The sequence below is a fragment of the Chaetomium tenue genome (genome assembly GCF_020726465.1).
Source record: "Chaetomium tenue strain MPI-SDFR-AT-0079 chromosome Unknown F5144scaffold_1, whole genome shotgun sequence".
In the NCBI taxonomy this organism is placed as follows: domain Eukaryota; kingdom Fungi; phylum Ascomycota; class Sordariomycetes; order Sordariales; family Chaetomiaceae; genus Chaetomium; species Chaetomium tenue.
This window is the reverse complement of record NW_027117329.1, coordinates 3,618,247-3,634,872: the sequence shown is the minus strand read 5'-3', so window position 1 is coordinate 3,634,872 and position 16,626 is coordinate 3,618,247. Positions and strand designations below refer to the sequence as shown.

At 57.0% G+C, this 16,626-nt stretch overlaps 5 protein-coding genes across 5 annotated transcripts; 2 read left to right on the top strand and 3 right to left on the bottom strand.

Annotated features, from left to right (window-relative positions):
• Nucleotides 1-262: 262 nt before the first annotated feature.
• On the bottom strand, nucleotides 263-823 carry F5144DRAFT_588917 (uncharacterized protein; the record flags this gene model as incomplete). The annotated part of the gene is made up of 3 exons (XM_066789983.1): nucleotides 263-368; nucleotides 430-632; nucleotides 692-823. The coding sequence occupies 3 exons, from the start codon at nucleotides 821-823 to the stop codon at nucleotides 263-265; spliced, it is 441 nt and encodes a 146-aa protein (XP_066648732.1).
• A 355-nt stretch (nucleotides 824-1,178) lies between these two features.
• F5144DRAFT_45020 (uncharacterized protein) lies at nucleotides 1,179-2,748 on the bottom strand. Its single transcript, XM_066784948.1, has 2 exons — nucleotides 2,726-2,748; nucleotides 1,179-2,563 (listed from the first exon to the last, which is right to left on the bottom strand). The coding sequence occupies exon 2, from the start codon at nucleotides 2,426-2,428 to the stop codon at nucleotides 1,439-1,441; it is 990 nt and encodes a 329-aa protein (XP_066648731.1). The 5' UTR covers nucleotides 2,429-2,563; nucleotides 2,726-2,748; the 3' UTR covers nucleotides 1,179-1,438.
• Nucleotides 2,749-4,172: 1,424 nt separating this feature from the next.
• On the top strand, nucleotides 4,173-10,009 carry F5144DRAFT_556182 (ankyrin repeat-containing domain protein). The gene has a single exon (XM_066787960.1). The coding sequence runs from the start codon at nucleotides 4,240-4,242 to the stop codon at nucleotides 9,757-9,759; it is 5,520 nt and encodes a 1,839-aa protein (XP_066648730.1). The 5' UTR covers nucleotides 4,173-4,239; the 3' UTR covers nucleotides 9,760-10,009.
• A 179-nt stretch (nucleotides 10,010-10,188) lies between these two features.
• On the top strand, nucleotides 10,189-13,336 carry F5144DRAFT_608389 (P-loop containing nucleoside triphosphate hydrolase protein). The gene is made up of 2 exons (XM_066791588.1): nucleotides 10,189-12,626; nucleotides 12,678-13,336. The coding sequence occupies exons 1-2, from the start codon at nucleotides 10,617-10,619 to the stop codon at nucleotides 13,254-13,256; spliced, it is 2,589 nt and encodes an 862-aa protein (XP_066648729.1). The 5' UTR covers nucleotides 10,189-10,616; the 3' UTR covers nucleotides 13,257-13,336.
• Nucleotides 13,337-15,942, bottom strand: F5144DRAFT_617308 (uncharacterized protein; the record flags this gene model as incomplete). The annotated part of the gene is made up of 5 exons (XM_066791872.1): nucleotides 13,337-13,855; nucleotides 14,153-14,602; nucleotides 14,834-14,839; nucleotides 14,989-15,667; nucleotides 15,818-15,942. 5 exons carry the CDS (start codon nucleotides 15,940-15,942, stop codon nucleotides 13,490-13,492), a joined length of 1,626 nt encoding a protein of 541 aa, XP_066648728.1. The 3' UTR covers nucleotides 13,337-13,489.
• Nucleotides 15,943-16,626: the final 684 nt, after the last annotated feature.

The following is a 16,626-nucleotide window of genomic DNA, read 5'->3' as shown; positions in this document are numbered from 1 at the left end:
CTCACACTCCTCACAGGGATTAAAGGTCTTGGTGTTATAGCCACAGGTAGCACAGCATCAGCCCCGGGCAGAACGGCAAACAAATGCAGTTAGCGCAAGACAAGCTTTGGGTGTAACGCTGAGACTTGGCAGCATTGATCTGCCGGAATTGCATTTGTTTTCTTTCCGAGCATGACTTCCTACCTAAACAGGTTGTGACGAGATCCCATCAAGCAAGTTCCAGAAATAAAGTCCAGACAACCAACTACCGACCATTCAACGGTCAGATGTAGTAATATATCTTGGTACAGCTGTGCGAACCGAGGCCGGCACCATTGACCTTCTGGTCCTTGAACCCTGAGAAGCTTCTGAAGTCGTTCCATCCAGCCCTGTTTCACAATGTCAGTGGTATGACCTCCGGGAATTAAGGAACGAAGAAAGAACACTCACCCCACCGAGGAGAAGTCGGCTTGGGACTGAGCATTGGCTGGGATGTTCCAGTTGAAGGTCACGCCGGTCGGGAAAGTGCAGCTCTGTTGGCCGCCCTCCCACGTGTGGAAAGACTCGGGCGTGCTCGACGTCGACACAATGCAGGTATCTTGATCGGGGATCAGGTAGTTCAACCTGCTGCAGTCCGCATCGTTTGCGCAATACTACAACCGGATGAGTGGTCAGTTCTTGGACACGAACAAGATCACTCCAGTCCACGTACCGCAACCACAGAGTACCAAGTCTGAGGGCTACCAGCGCCACCGAAGGGCCGGCAGTTGAGCAAGTGGATTCCTTCTCCAAAGGCACTTTGTGCGAGGATAACCATGGCGGCGATGAGCTTGAAGCCGATCATTTTGGGCAACTTAAAGGTGGAAGTGAGGCCAGACGGAGGGGAAGGTGCCTTGGATGTTGGGAGCGGCGGATGGATGAAAAAGATGAACTCCAACATCAGGAGGGGGCACTTTATATAGGTGTTCACATCTCTGACCTTCGTTCGAGGGGCCCCTCCGTCTCCCGCCAGGCATTGATCATTATTCTGGACTAGCGGTCAGCCAATCTCTGGTGAGAATTACCCACCCATCGTCGGTGAACGCCAAGTCAAGAACATGAAGTCATCCGCAGAGTTCAAAGTTCAGAAGTTGCCCCGTCTCACTTCTCTCATCATTCAACTACCTAATCAAGAACGTGAGCCAAGGACAACTACCCGTGGTTGGTTAGTCGCCTGACATGCATACCAGGCAGCAACAACACGAAGTGGCCGGCTGAGTAAGGGCAAACGCTATGGGCTGCCGTGGTTTCTTGGTTCCCTCATGGGGCAGGGCGCTTATTCACGCCCATTGACTTCCTAGCGCGATGTGAGACAATACAGGGTAATAAGCCAAGATTTCCAAGATTCCTTCCACATTCTGGAGACTAACTATCTCTAATTTGATACAGCATAATATTCCGTCCGTACGGGAGACGCCCGCTACGAGCTATATGATGAACCCACTACCGACTTCTCCACCAATTCATCCTCACCATCATCATCATCATCATCATTATCAAAACAATCGCCCATTGTTCTGGCGGAGAGTTCGAATGGTGGACGGGGCAAGTAGAGCCCATCAGGGTCCCGCTTGGGCAAATAGCGTGAACAATCGGGCTGATAGTGTGAACGACCAGGTCCATAGAGTGAACGAGCGGGGAAAGTGCGTGTGCGGTGCGGAAAGAGCTGGCTTTCATCCCCCACAGGAGTAGTCATTTCAGCGGCGTGCTGCTTTGGCCATGGCCACCAGCCTTTCAGCGGCTTGTCGTCATAGATACAGTTATAGTTGTCGTCGGGGCGACGGTAGTCGTACTTGTATATCGAACGCCCCATCTCGTTCCAGGCAGAGGCGCAATACACCGTCGCTTTCGACAGATGGTGGGTCCGGAATTTCGCGAGAGCTTCCAAAACAGGGCTCACGACCTTAATTGAACCTCTCCATTGGGAAACCTCGTCGTCGGGGTCGTCGGCGATGATCCACGTGCGTTGATGACGGCATCCCAAGTTCACCCATGCGCGTCCGGTATCAGGGGAAATGTGACCTCTTTCCGGCAGGACGTTGTCGGCCGACCAGAAAAAGCCCTCGCGCATCAGACGAGGTACATCTTTGCACTTTATTTTGATACAGGCCGCCCAGGGCTTTGCTGAGGGTATTGCTGGGATAATTCTGATCTGGATGGTTCCCGAAGTGGGTTTCGCTGTCGAAGCTATGTTGCCCTTGTTGGGTGACTCGGGTCCATCAAAGGACCGTGGCGGCATAGACGCTGGGGCCGGATTCAAGCCCGAGTCATCGTCGCCGGTCTTAGAGGTGCCAGGGGTGTCACAGCTGGAATTTGTATCCCCCGTGGCGTCGCCACTACCCTCATTGCGGTTACCCTCTGAGTAATAGTACCGCGGATAAAGTAGAGGAGAGGGGAAGTTGTACGCCATCGGTCTTGGTGTGTCAAATGGCCGTGCTTTGGGACCGGGGAATGGATCATGTGAACGTGCCCAAACCACCTTGTTGCTGGGTCGGGCGAGTGTTGTAGCTGGAAGATCCACCGAGGACTTCTGAGTAAGGGGCCCCTTGCGTAGTGCCAAGTTAGAAGCAGCTTTGACTGAACAATGTGTGTTTTAGGCAGGGCCGATTCCCGAGTCCCGGCATTAGTCCCAAGACAGAGATGTAGGAGCGGGGAAAGAAAATGGAGATTAAGAAATAGAAAGTGGAAAACAGAGGAGTTTAAGTACCTCGGAGGACTTATTATGCGAGTCATCATTCCACCTATGTGACGTAGACTACAACTAAAGATCAGATGATCCGGGTTGAGAGCCCCATCTTGTGGCGTGATCAGTGTCGGGGAATGCAATCTTCTCTGATAAGCAGCAAGGACTCGGTGCAAAGACAGCTGTAGAAATAAATTATATAAGGTATGGTGAACGCAATCGAAAAAGAGAAAACGGGGGGTGGACAGAGAAACACAATTAAAACAAGGAAAAGAAAAGGAGGTATAAGAGAACGAGAAAGGAAAGGGCGAGAAAAGCTCTGCTGGATGGAATACAATGGAAGAAATCTGTGGAAGGAAAAATGTCAAGCATAAGGAGTCAACCAAAAGATAGGGGGCAAGAATACGAAGGAAGAGCACCCAAGGAAAGGAGATTGAGAGAACGAAGTCAAGGACAAGATATAATAAAAGAAGCCAAGCGCCAGAATCGAAGAAATAGAATCTCTCGCTTACATTTGCGGGCGGGGAGCAGTCTTTTCGAGTTCCTAGTGGTTTCCCGTTTCTTGACGGTGAAGAGTCATACCGGATACTACCTAGGTACCTATTAGGTATGCTTGATGTGGTTGGAGCCGGCGACTTGGCATTGGGGGCCGAAGGCGAGCATTCCGGAATCTGGTGTTGCCTGGCATAGCATGGTTGGGGCCAGGCAGCCCATACTCTTAGCTCTTTCAATTCCGTGAGACACTCAAGCCAATAACCTTAGAAGTATCACCAACTTGATTGGCATCACCCAAAACCATGGACGACGCCAACGCCCAGACATACGACATCATCGAGCGAGACACGGTGCCCGCCCCCGCGCCACAGCCCGGCGACTCCCCCCAGCAACACATCGCCCGACTCCTCAAATGGCTACAACCAACCGATTACCTCTCGCCAGGCAACGAGTTCATGAAGCACCTACGCTCCTACGTCCCCGGCACCGGCAGATGGATCCACGAAACAACCGCGTTCCGCGCCTGGGCCGGCCTCGACGACACCACAACCACCACCCCAACCCCCAACTTGAACCCCATCCTCCACATCCGCGGCGTCGCCGGCAGCGGCAAATCCGTCTTCTCCGCCGCCACCATCCGCACCCTGCAAACCCACCCCACCCCCCATGACAGCGCCTCCCCCATCATCCTCTTCTTCTTCTTCCGCCAAATCGTCGACAAGAACCACACCGCGCGCTACCTCGTGCGGGATTTTGCCGCGCAGCTGCTGCCGCACAGCCCTGCGCTGGTGGGCGCGCTGACGGCCGTGTCGCGGGAGCAGGGGGTTAGGGGGATTGAGATGGGGGTGGTGTGGCCGGCGGTGGTGGAGGCGTTGGGGAAGCCTGAAGGGGAGGGCGGGGTGAAGGGGGGGAGGGTGTTTTGTGTGGTGGATGCGTTGGATGAGATGGATGATGGGGAGTTGGAGGGGGTGGTGGAGAGGTTGGTGGCGTTGGGGAGGACGGCTGAAGGAGGAGGGGAAGGGGAGGCTGCTGATGTTAGGGTTATGGTGACGAGTAGGCCGCTGCCGCATATTGAGCGGGTTTTGGATCGTCCGGGTGTTGTGCGCTTGCGGCTGGATCCTGCATTGCTGTCGCCGGATGTGGCGCGGTATGTGGACTCGAGGATGGCTACGCTGGATCCCCCGCTGAGTGACGACAAGAACGAGCTGGTCAGGCAGTCGATTTGCGAGCGGGCAAACGGGCTGTTTCTGCAGGCGCGTTTGTTGGCCGACAACTTGGCTGAAGGCCTGCGAGACGGGCGCATCACCGAGGAGGACCTGCCGGATAACCTGGACCGCCTCCCGCATACCCTCCGCGCCGTGTACGAGGACATGCTGAAGGAGCACGCCCGCCGGAGCGGGGTGACGGCCGAGCAACAGGCCAAGATTCTCATGTGCGTCACACATGCGAGCCGACCGCTCCGGCTCATCGAGCTCGGCTCGCTGCTCTCTCGCATGCTCCACGTGGATCTCCGACGGGGCAAGGACCTGGTTCGCGCGGGCTGCGGCCGGCTGCTGGAACTGCTGGAAGACGAGACAGTGAGCGTCATCCACCATTCCTTCACCGAGTTTCTGCACGACGCGAGCCGGAGGGACGATGGGGACGCATTCCCCGTGCTGGAAGCTGAGGCGTCACATGCCGTGCTTGCGGTCCTGTTGCTAGAATATCTCGATGGGTGTCCCCCGCCTGACGCCACCAGAGCCGATAGAAGCGCTGCCGCCTCTCGCCATCCCGACTTTCTGAGGAACGAACACGAACGGAGGATGAAGATACTTAGTGACACGCGACTCAACCAACCTCTCGTATCGTATGCTGCCAACAACCTCTTCTTCCACATCGGCAAGGTACCATGTGGGACGTCGGCAAACCAGCTGTTAGCAGCTCTGGGTCGCTATTTGGTCCCCGATAGACCTGCCTTTCAGACTTTACCTTACCCGAAGCGGCCCGTCCCCGTCTTATCCTCATACAATACCCTCCATTTACTCACGGCCGTGGGAAATGGCGCGTCGATACCGACGTATGTGGTAGACTATTTTGTCGAGAAGGAGCCTGCACTCCTAGACAGCCGTGACGCGGATGGTCTCACGCCTCTGGCCTACGCTTCTATGAATGGCCACGCTCATCTCGTCGAACTTCTGCTTGCCAAAGGTGCTGATCCGACATCTGGGGCCAGCGACGGCATGACGCCTCTGCACCTGGCTGCTAGACACGGACAGGCAGCAGTTGTTCATCTCCTGCTGGGTGCTGGTGTCGATCCTCTCATTAAGGCGTGCCCAGGCTCACGCCCATGGGGTGATGATGCTGATGACTATATGGGCATCACCGAGGAAGAAGCGGAGGAACAACGGGGGAAAGCAGTTTTCCTCGCTTTTAAGGGTGGTGATCCTGAGGTGATCAAGGCGTTTATACCCTTTATACCACCGGGCGAGATCAACCTATACTTACACCTAGCTGACACGGTAGAGAACGTCAAGGCGATTCTTGACACGAGCCAGGCAGATGTCAACTGTTACATATCCGGGTTGACAAAGCTGTACCGCGCAGCACAGGCCAAGAATCCGGATTTGGTCAAGTTCCTCCTCCAGCACGGCGCTGATCCAAACCAGCGCCGCCAAATTGACACGTACGAGTGTGACGACATCGAGCATCACGACCGAGGGCCGACGCCGCTACATAGACTTGCTGGCGCCGATGACATCATGCGGATAGTGCGGGACAGTGACAAGAAACCGGTGGCCGAATGCATTCGACTGCTCGTGGAAGCCGGCGCGGATGTGAACGCTACCATGGACGCAGGGAGTTATCGTGGCGAAGACCTGACGCCCTTGCATTGGGCTGTCCAAAGAAATGATGATGATGTTATGCCGTTTACCTGGCGCCATCCGGAAGATTTCCTAAGCGAGTTGTTTCTCTCAGCAGGCGCAAACGTCCACGCGAAGACGAAGAACGGCGATACGCCACTTCACCTCATCGAGCTAGGAAGCCACCGGCTGCTCCAGACGCTAGTTGACCACGGAGCCGACATAAGCGCGCTGAACGCATGGGGGAGAACGCCGCTACTTGAGATTATTCACCGGCTGTCGTTTTTTCCTTGGTCGCCTGGACAAGTGGCGAACATCAAGGTCCTCCACGGGTTGTTAAAGCTGGGCTCGGACGTGCATCTTGCTGACAAGAATGGGGACACCATATTCCACCACATCTTCCGCAAAATGCCGGCTTTCAAGCCTTCGAAGCTTATGCCCCTCATCCGGACGTTGATCCTTGCGGGCGCGGATCCGAACAAGAGGAATGAGAAGGGCAACCCGCCGCTGTGGAAATACGCCCTCAGCAACAACGAGGATGAAGATGTGCTTCGAAAGTTGGTGGATTCTGGCCTGGACCTGAATGCGTGCGATGAGGAGGGGCGCACCGTTTTATGGGAACTCTTGAGCCAAGACGAGCACCACCACCTCGAGATTATCCAGAAGTTTGTCCGCCTGGGCGCCAATATGAGGAAGCTCACGCACGATGGCAAGACGCTGTTGTATGCCATGGTGGGCGTGAGGAGGAGCCGGATGGACGAGCTCCGCTACCTGAGCTCGGTAGGGGCGAGCGCAGACACGGTAGACAAGAATGGGAACACGATAATTCACGCGGTACTCTCCGAGAATGAGCCGAGAGAGCATGCCGGCGAGGAGCTCCAAGTCCTGCTACAGGCCGGGGCCCCGCCGCTGGTCAGGAATGCAAGAGGCCAGTCCGCGCTGCACGTAGCGGGCCACGTGGACATGCTGGAGATCGCGCTCACCACTCCCGCGTTTAGCGGCCTAGACGTTAACGAACCTGACGTCGACGGTTTCACCCCGCTACACCATGCCGTGACGCTTGGGGAAAGCGCGGTTTGGAAACTTATCAAAGCCGGAGCTGACCCGACCGTGCTTACCGCTGGTGGCCTCTCGCCGCTGCATGTGGCTGCCCGCGATGGAAGGGTTGGTGTTCTGGGGCTCCTGCTTGCTCAGTATCGTGAGCTAAACGTGCTCGAAAAACGCGTTGACTTACTCGGAGACGGCAGGTCGCCGATACACTATGCCTGTCGGGCCGGAAACCCGGAAGCTGTCTGGTATTTGTTGAGCAATGGGGCAAACGCTCGAGCTAAAGATGAGAAAGGGCTGACTCCGCTACATGCCCTGGCTGAGATTGAAGGTCCCTTGGAGCGCGCGGGCAACATCGTTGGGATGCTGCAACTCGCTGGCGCAGATCTCAACGCCGAGGCCGTAGTCCACGGGGAAGACGAAACAAGGCCGAGAATGCTGACAGCCTTGGATATGGCAGTGGAGAGGAAGTGCTGGGAGCTGGTCCGCCGGCTGATTGCGCATGGGGTCGAACCCCGTGATAGCCATAGACATTCCGAAGATTTTGTTTTGGCAACGGATAAAGAGAAGCTTGACGACGAGACTCGAAAGGCACGAGCCAGTGTATGGGCTCTGGGACCGTCGGACAGAAACTGCCGGTGCCGAGGGAATCGGGAAGACGGCAAATCCAAGAATGGTAACGGTAATGAGGCCAACAAAGGTTTAGATGACGCCAACAAGGCCGAAATGTTGCGTCTTGTCCTCGAGGATGGCGACTTCAACGCGATCAAGGAGTATGGCAAACTCGGCGGGAACATCCTCGAACTGGGCCGATATTGCGACGAAACCCTCCTCGACCAACTTAAACAAGACCACAGAGAGTTCCTCACGCTGCTCGGAACCACTTGCAAGCTACAGCGACCGTCGTTGTACGTGGTTCAGATGCTTGTGGAAGAACTCGGTGTGGATGTGGATGCCAACGCCGTCTACGCCGCTGGGTGGTACGAGCTAAAGCTGTCGGGCGCAACTGCGCTACACATCCTCGCATGCGGCGTGGAATTCTGGCATGTCGAGGCACTCGAGTACCTGCTCTCCAAACGCCCGTATATCGAAGCTAGGAACAAGATGGGCATGACGCCGCTGCTGGCGGCTATCCATGGGGATAGCCCATGCGGGCTCTGGCGCGAGGAAACGGTGCGGGTGTTGTTACGGCACGGGGCCCATGCCAATGCGATCATGGAGACGACAGAGGATGTATGGGGTGGGTTTTCGGCACTGGAGATGTCAAACCATGCCGGCATCACCAAGCTTTTGTTGGAAAATGGGGCGAGCGTAAAAAGCTGCCCGGGCATCTTGACACGAGCCATTCGGGAGTGGATGGATCCGGAAATCGCGAAGTTGTTGTTGGACGCTGGGCTCGACCCGAATGAGCTACCGTCCTTGCAAGGGAAGCCGAACAAGAAGGCCGAGGTAGAACCACGCTACGCCCTTCACGAAGCTGCTCGACCCACAACCTCGCATTATCCGGCGTTCGACTTCAAGTCTCGGCAACAGGCGATTCTAGACCTGATCCTCTCTCACGGTGCCGATGTGTATGCGCCTTACCCGAACGGCAGCTTCGCTCTCCAAGGCATCGTAGAGGATCGTGGCCGGGTAAACACCTTCTATATCGAGGTAACCCCAGCGAACTGCAACCGCGTGGGACACCGCGGGCGGACTCTCCTGACCTCAGCTTGCATCCCCATGATGCCTGTAGGCCCCGACCTCAGCCTGTGCTACCCTCCCCGCCCCCCGCGTCCGCGAACCGTGATGGCCGAGATGGCACACGTCCTGCTCAACGTCGGGGCCGACCCCCTCATCGTCGACGACGAAGGCCGCACCCCTCTCCACTGGCTCTGCACATTGCCGGGAATGTTCGAGGGGATCCACCGCAGCGCCTTCGCCGCCCTGACCCGCGACGGCCCAGCCGCCCTCACGATGCGCGACAAGCAAGGCCGGACGCCGCTGCACCTCGCGCTGGCCGCATACGCCGACCTCTCGCAAGGCATGCCGTTCGCGATCGAACACCTCATCTCCGCCGGCGCGGACCCGACCGAGCCGGACCCGATCACGGGCAACTCGGCGCTGCACTGCATCGCCCCGCGGCTGCCGGGCAGGTCAGGAGCCTGGGTAAAACCGGCCTCCACGACAGCAGCCTCCCTGTTCCGCGAGCTAGTCCCGCGGTTGGACATCAACGCGCGCAACGCGGCGGGAGAAACGCCCATATTTGCCTTTGTGGCGCCGGCGGTGAGTCACTTCTATGATGGCCGTATCCAGGAGGCGTTGGATCTGTTCATCGACCTGGGCGCGGATCTGCAGGTGGTGGATGGGCGCCGGCGCACATTACTGCATGCTGTGGCTGAGCGGGGGAGTAGTGGGGGGTGGGATGCTGAGAATTTGTTTAAGAGGTTGATGGGGCTGGGTGTTGATCCGCGCGCGGAGGACGAGGGGTTGCGGACGGCGATTGATGTGGCTGTTGCAAGGGGGTTGCACAAGGTGGTGATGTTATTTGCGGAGGAGGGGAAGATGGAGGAGGCCGAGAGGCAGGTAACGACGGACAATGAGAGTTACAGCGATGAGAGTAACAGCGATGAGAGTAACGGTGATAGTGATAGCAAGGATGAGGACGACCTGGGTTTCAAACTGTTTTACACATAAGGGAGGTGATTTGTGTTTAGAAAGGGTGGCTTTGGAGTTGAGAGGTAGGTACCTAGAAGAAAAGTACAAGGCGACATTCTTTGAAGTGAATCAGTATTCAGCCGATTTTCGATCGTATTGCTTCTGCTTATATCCGGGTTGTCCATAACCTTGAAGTATTGCATGTGGTTGGGCCATAAGACCTTTCTCGGGGCGACTTCTTTTTGAGCATGCTCTTTTCCAATGACATGGAATCTCCAACGGATGGAACGATGGAGCCTGGAAGTCAAAACTTGCAGGTGGTTCAGGGCCCATGCCTCCGGGACGTCGGAGGCCTGGGAAAGCGCGCCCCACTCACAGGAGGGGTGTGGGGGCTTTTTCGCAACGCCAATCACAGCCTTTTCCGTACTTTGACTTGCCACTAAAAGCCCTGGCAGTGCCTGGGCGATCCACTGAACGCGTGGTCTTCCTCGTCTGTCGTCGTCACCGGGCGTCGCTCAGCATCCACACGACCACAACCAACAAGGCTGCCATCTTGTTTCTCCCACGCCCGGTCTCCAAAGACGCTGAGCCATGTTGTGCCAGGAACAATGCGCATTTCCTTGGGGCCACGCGGCGACCGCGGCGACCGCGGCGAACATGCCCAGCTGTGGCAACCCACACAGCCTCAATTTGAGAGCCATGATTCTTCTTTCTGATGGGAGTCCTCTTCCATAAAAACCACGACTGTCGTAGCTTCGTGTCTCCGGCTAGAAATTATTATTTAGACTATTAATCACTACCTTGACTCTTTCCCCCTCGTTAAGGCCAGTTGTTTTACACCAACACACCGTGCCATCCACCAACTCGTAACACCAACAACCCCCCCCCTCCCCGCCATGGTCACACGCCTCGAGCTCGCCGTGGATGCTCAGGAGCTCGCCGGCGAGCAACGTGCCCTCCTCGACTTGATCGACAAGCTACAGTTTGCTCAGCTCGACAATGTGAAGTTGCCACAAATCGTGGTCGTCGGTGACCAGAGCGCCGGGAAGAGTTCTGTCCTAGAGGCCATCACCGGCACCCCTTTCCCCCGAGATGCAGGCGCCTGCACCAGGTTCGCGACCGAGATCCGTCTCCGGAGGGCGCCTGAGCCCAGTATCACCGTCTCTGTGATCCCAGACAAGAAACGCACTTTCCCCGAGCAGGAGAGGCTGAGCCAATTTGGCGGAACAGTCCACACCGGAATGCCCTTTGAGCAGCTGATGAGGAGCGCCGTCGAACTCATCGCACCCAAGAACATCCCTGGCCGTTTTGCCGCTCGCGACATCCTAGTCGTCGAGAAACGGGGCCCGGATATGCCGCTCTTGACCTTGGTCGACTTGCCAGGGCTAGTGCGGAACGCGAACAACGACCAGTCTCTGGAGGACATCAGGACCATCGAGTCACTGTCGGACCGCTACATGAAGAGCCCGCGGACCATCATCCTTGCCGTGGTGGGCGGTAACTCGGACTACGTACAAGCCCCGATCTTGACAAAGGCCCGCCATTTCGACCCCAACGGGTCCCGTACCATCGGAGTCCTGACGAAGCCAGACCTCACCGAGTCGATCGGCCTCGAAGACAAGTTCATCGACCTCGTCAAGAACAAGGACAAACGCAATGACTTCAAGCTTGGCTGGTATGTCTTGCTGAACCCAGGCCCCCGCGAACCCGGCCAGCCCTGGCCGACGGCTGAAGACCGCCGACGTGGTGAAGCTGTCTTCTTCAACAGCGGGAAGTGGAGCTCTGTCCCTTCGTCCATCTGCGGTGCCGGCGCATTGATGCGGAAGCTCAGCACGCAGCTTCAACAACATATCGGAAAGCATGTTCATATCCTCCGCAGACAGATCCAAAAGGCCCTCGACGACTGCGAAGCCGAACTCAAGAGTCTCGGCGATGCCAAAGATACCCCCGAGGAGATGCGGACCGAGTTAGTCGAGCTCTTCTCCTCCTCCAAGGAGCTGGTTATCCCCGCCGTTTACGGCTTCTACAAGAACCCGCCCAAAAAGAACTTCTTCCGCGTAACCGCCGATCCAAGAGGAACCCCGGCCCAGAACTTGCGCGCCCGCGCCACCGAGGAAAATGACCGTTTCTCGACCAGGATCCGGGCCCATGGGCGCAAGTTCACCTTCTCACCGTCGGCCGCCCTTGCGCCAGGGGAGCCAGCCCCTGAAAATAGCGCCAAGCGAGATTTTGTGAAGCAGGAGGTAGAGATGCTGCTGCGCCAGATCCGCGGTTCCGAATTCCCCATGGACCCGAAGCCAAGGGCCGTCTACATGCTCTTCCAAAGCTACTCCGAGAACTGGCCGAAGCTCGCCCAAGAGCACAAGGACAATCTCGGCGTCGTTTGTAACGAGTTCCTGGGCGAGCTCATCGACTACGCCTGGCCAAAACGCATGCGCGAACCGCTCCGCCGCCACTTCCTGGAGCCTCATATGAAGGCGCTGATGGCGAAGGCACAACACGAGTTGGATCTCCTCATGCAAGACATGAGTCTCGAGGTGCAGCCTTATGACCCCGAATATGAGGAACGTTTGAGGAACTGGCACGTCAACTCGACCAAGGAGGGCGCGACCTTTTCCGAGGCCGAGGAGGTTCTAGAGAAGATGCTCATCTACTATGAGCTGGCAGCCAAGACCTTCATCAGGAACACCATCACCCAAGTCGTTGAGCGCCACCTCCTCCAGGGCATGTACAGCATCTTCAACTCGGTCGAGGTGCTGGGTTTGAGCACCGAGATCATTGAAGCTATCGCGGCAGAGAACAGGGAGACTAGGGATAGGAGGCAGACGCTCCGGGTGCAGAAACAGGCGATCGAGGAAGCCAAGGAAATCTGCGCGAGCCTCGCCATGCGGAAGGAGTTGAGAGCAGTAAGTCACCCCCCTCCGATCCCTATCGAACGTAACTAATTCTTCCAACAGTATGCCGAGGACACCCCAAGCGACGCAGAGGATACTTCTTCCGAGGACGAGGATGAACCCCGATTCGACGAGAAGATTTCCCCCGCCAGGCACCGCCCGAGCTCCTCAGCAAACCGTATCTCACGAAAGCCACGACCGCTCTCCAACGAAGAAGCCCAGGCGCCACCACAGGTCTCGACCCGAACCTTCGATACGACCAACAACCCGCAATACTCCCAGCAGTCGCCAGCCACCGTCCCAACGCCAACCCACGCCTACCCTCAGTCAAGGTCAGAGAACCCTCCCAGCCCGGACCGCGGCTTGGACGAGGGCTACGCCACTTCGCGCCCGCCACAACAGGCCCCGCCGCCTCCACCCCCACCCCGGCCGGGCAAGGTGCGAACAGAAGACAACGGCGGCCAGAGCGGCCAAGCATACGCCTCCGCGCCGCCCCGTGCGGCATCGCGGGCGGGCCAACCTTCTGCAACGGCCCCTGAGGGGTACTACGCGAATGCGTACGCGAGCAACAACCCCTACCCAGCGGACGCGGCTGAGTTTGAGGCCCTGAGGCGGCAGGGGAGGAAGAGTAGGCAATATTAAGGGCTTGCTTGTTTTTTAGGCGTTTCTCTCCGGGCGTTCACTTGGTATTAGCGTCGTGGATATATCATAGAGTACGGTGTTATCACAATGACATGCGGTTCCATATCCCTCAACTACTATCGCACCCGTCATGAATCGTGACAATACATTAGGAACAAATAGCTAACCACCCGCGAACAAACCCTAACATAAACATTAAATCTTCACCCAACAACCGGCCGCCCAAGGGGCCATCAAATCCGAACCGGCAATGACTCCCGCCTGGCCAGCACATGGCCCTCCTTGACCAGGGCGTTCTTACAGGGTATCCTGTTGTAAAAGTCATCGAGATTCCGCATCGTGCACTCGGAGATCTCGGTCAGGGCCTCCTCGGTAAAGAAAGCCTGGTGCCCGCACACCACCACGTTGGGAAACGTCATCAGCCGCATGAGCTCATCGTCCTGGATGATCTCGGCGCTGTGGTCCTGGTAGAACAGCGCAGCCTCCGCCTCATAGACGTCCAGCGCCAAACCACCCAGATGCTTGCTCTTCAGCGCAGCGATCACACTCTCGGTGCGCACCAGCCCGCCCCGCGACGTATTGATCAACATTGCCCCCTTCTTCATCATCCCCAGCGTCTCCCCATTGATAACATGCCTCGTCTCCTCCGTCAACGGACAATGCAAACTCACAAAATCACTCTCCGCCAACAGTCTCTCCAACCCAACATACTCCCCCACCTCGGCAAACCCCTCCGCCGGAAACGGATCATACGCCAACACGCGACACCCAAACCCCAACCCCACAATCCTCGCAAACGCCACCCCAATCCTCCCCGTCCCCACCACCCCGACCGTCTTCCCCCTCAACGTCCTACCCAGCAACCCATAATCCAGACTAAAATTCCCCTCCCTCACCCTATTATACGCCCTGTGCGTCCGCCGATTCAGCGTCTGCAGCAGCGCGGCCGCAAACTCCGCCACCGCCTCGGGCGCGTACGCGGGCACATTCGCCACCGCCATGCCCAGCCGCTCCGCTTCCGCCAGGTCCACGTTGTTGTACCCCGCGCAGCGCAGCAGGATGGCGCGCGTGCCGTTGGTGTGGAGGGTCTGCAGGACGGGGGCGGAGAGCGCGTCGTTGACGAAGACGCACACGGCGTCGGCGCCGGAAGCGAGCGGCGCGGTGTCCGCGGAGAGTGGGAAGTCGTGGAAGGTGAGGGTGTGCGGGGTGGGGGAGAGGGTGCGGTTGGCGCGGGTGAGATAGTCCCGGTCGTAGGGCTTGGCGGAGAAGACGGCGAGGTTCATTTTGTTGGGCGGGGGTGGGTTGGGTTGGGTTTGGTTGGGGGTTGGTGTTGGTGTTGGTGGTAACTAATGGAATGGTTTGGGGCGGTTGTGGTCAAGGGTTGTTGGATCGAAGCCTGGACAATGGACGACGTCAGCCCATGTTGTCAGAAGAAACTGAATTCCATGCATTGAACGGCTCAAGGAGGGGTGGCACGAGGCTCAGTGGCCAGCTCCGTAACCCCGCCTTCCGCTTCCGGACTCCTGAGAGTCAGAAAGGGGCTAGATCGGTCACTTGCATGGAGTGTTGCATCGAACCGGCAACTTTATTTACAGGTAATTAAGTATGTATGTACATTTTCTCCTCTGCCCCATCTATCCCCCCATTCTCATTCCTCGGTGTGAAATAGCTAAACTCTCAATTCCGTACATATCTGTCACCCTTCCCCACGCGACATCCAGAGACGTTGTGCCTCTTTGCACCATTTGAAGTGCTCTAGAAAAGCCTCTTTCGACAACATTGTATTATAAGCCTGGACTGCCCACGCCGCCGCGTCGCCGGTCTTGTCCGCCCTCTCCTCAAATGCAAGTTCGCAGCCAGCACAAAAGATGCCGCCGTGTTCCGCCTCGCCGGTCCGTCTGTTGTAGTACGGGAGTTCGCATGCTCCCAGGAAGTTGTATTTGCGGTCTTTCCAATCATCGCTATATGCCGAGCAATCCTCCTTTTGTTGCCCAGCGAGTAGAGTCGCCTGGTGTAGAGAGACTACGGCACGCGGCCTATGCGGAGGCGCGTCCCTCGTACATATCCCGCCCAAGGTTTTGAACGGATGCAGACTGGCTAGCTGAGCCTTGGAGAAGTCAAATAGCTTCCGGACTCTTCCCAGGCTCCGTATTTGAGTTTCTGGTGCCGCCCATAGGCACCGAAAACAACATCGCGTCCACGTTGACAGGGACACTAGTCCGCCGCTGAAGTCGCCACAGAGAGCGCAGGTCTCGGTGCAAAGGACCCTGTGAAAGTTGAGCAATGAGACGGTGGCGGCAAGCCTCGTGCGTAACAAGGCGCAGAGACCATTGAATCCGTGCGAGGCCGCCACTTGATACTCGTTGAGGGCGTTCACGATCTGCCGTGCTCCGGCGCTGGTTTGTCGAAGCCTGAAGACGGGATATATGTCCGGGCGCGGAACCACGTCCCACAAGAGCTCCAGCGCTAACCGATCAAGGATACCGACGTCGCCACGAGCATCCCGGTTGAAGGGTCTTGCTATTGACGTGTGGACCGGAATATGCTGGTCGGGGGGGAACCAAATCACGCAAGGCGGGAAGCCTTCGCGACGGCGGCCAGCGAGACGGATGATATCGTCAACCTGGTCCTCGCCGAAGGTATGCTCGGTGGCAGACCGATAGTCGCGGGGCACGGGTGAGAGCATCTCGGGATCGAATGGAACTATTGTAAGGGCTCAAGGCTAAAGGTCTTTATATAAACGCAACTTCTGTCCTCTGACGACACGACCGGCTCAAGCTTTGAGAAACTGCAAATGTTCTTGGCCACTCCCGCCAAAGTCTAGATTCCGGAATCACGTTTGTGAGGTCATGAATTATACCAAAGACGTCAGTCTCACCCGATATCATCAACCCGAGGCCAGCTATTGACAAGCTAGCAAACCCCAAGGCAAATAACATGAGTTGAAATACGACTTCTGTCTTCAGACGATCGGGCCAGATCGGGGCGGCAAGCCCAGCCAAGATCCAGAATCACGCCAGTCAAGTTGAAGTCATGAATCACCAAACACGTCAGTCTGATCCGACCGTATCATCATTAAGTTGACGACATTGACCCAACACCAGCAAGACCACTATAAGTTCATGGCCGTGATTGATCCCTGATAATGAGATGCGTGTGGACGACTTCCTCGTTACGGACCTACTCGGTTTCTTTCAAAGAGTCTATCAAATGGCACTAAAAGGGGCATCTTTCGTTCTGGAGGGGCTCGTTGAGATGCACGACAGACACATCATCCACGCCCGTTAGTAGAACAATCCACAACCACTAGCATCTCTGTTACCACTTTCCAGTGCTGACAGGAATGCCTGGCTAGATATCAAGCCCAGCA

Bases quoted from the DNA above. Each gene is read 5' to 3' on its own strand.
- F5144DRAFT_45020 (XM_066784948.1), bottom strand. From the start codon at position 2,428: ATGGCGTACAACTTCCCCTCTCCTCTACTTTATCCGCGGTACTATTAC.
- F5144DRAFT_556182 (XM_066787960.1), top strand. From the start codon at position 4,240: ATGGTGACGAGTAGGCCGCTGCCGCATATTGAGCGGGTTTTGGATCGT.
- F5144DRAFT_608389 (XM_066791588.1), top strand. From the start codon at position 10,617: ATGGTCACACGCCTCGAGCTCGCCGTGGATGCTCAGGAGCTCGCCGGC. The intron at 12,627-12,677 runs GTAAGTCACCCC...TTCTTCCAACAG, and splicing joins TGCGGAAGGAGTTGAGAGCA to TATGCCGAGGACACCCCAAG.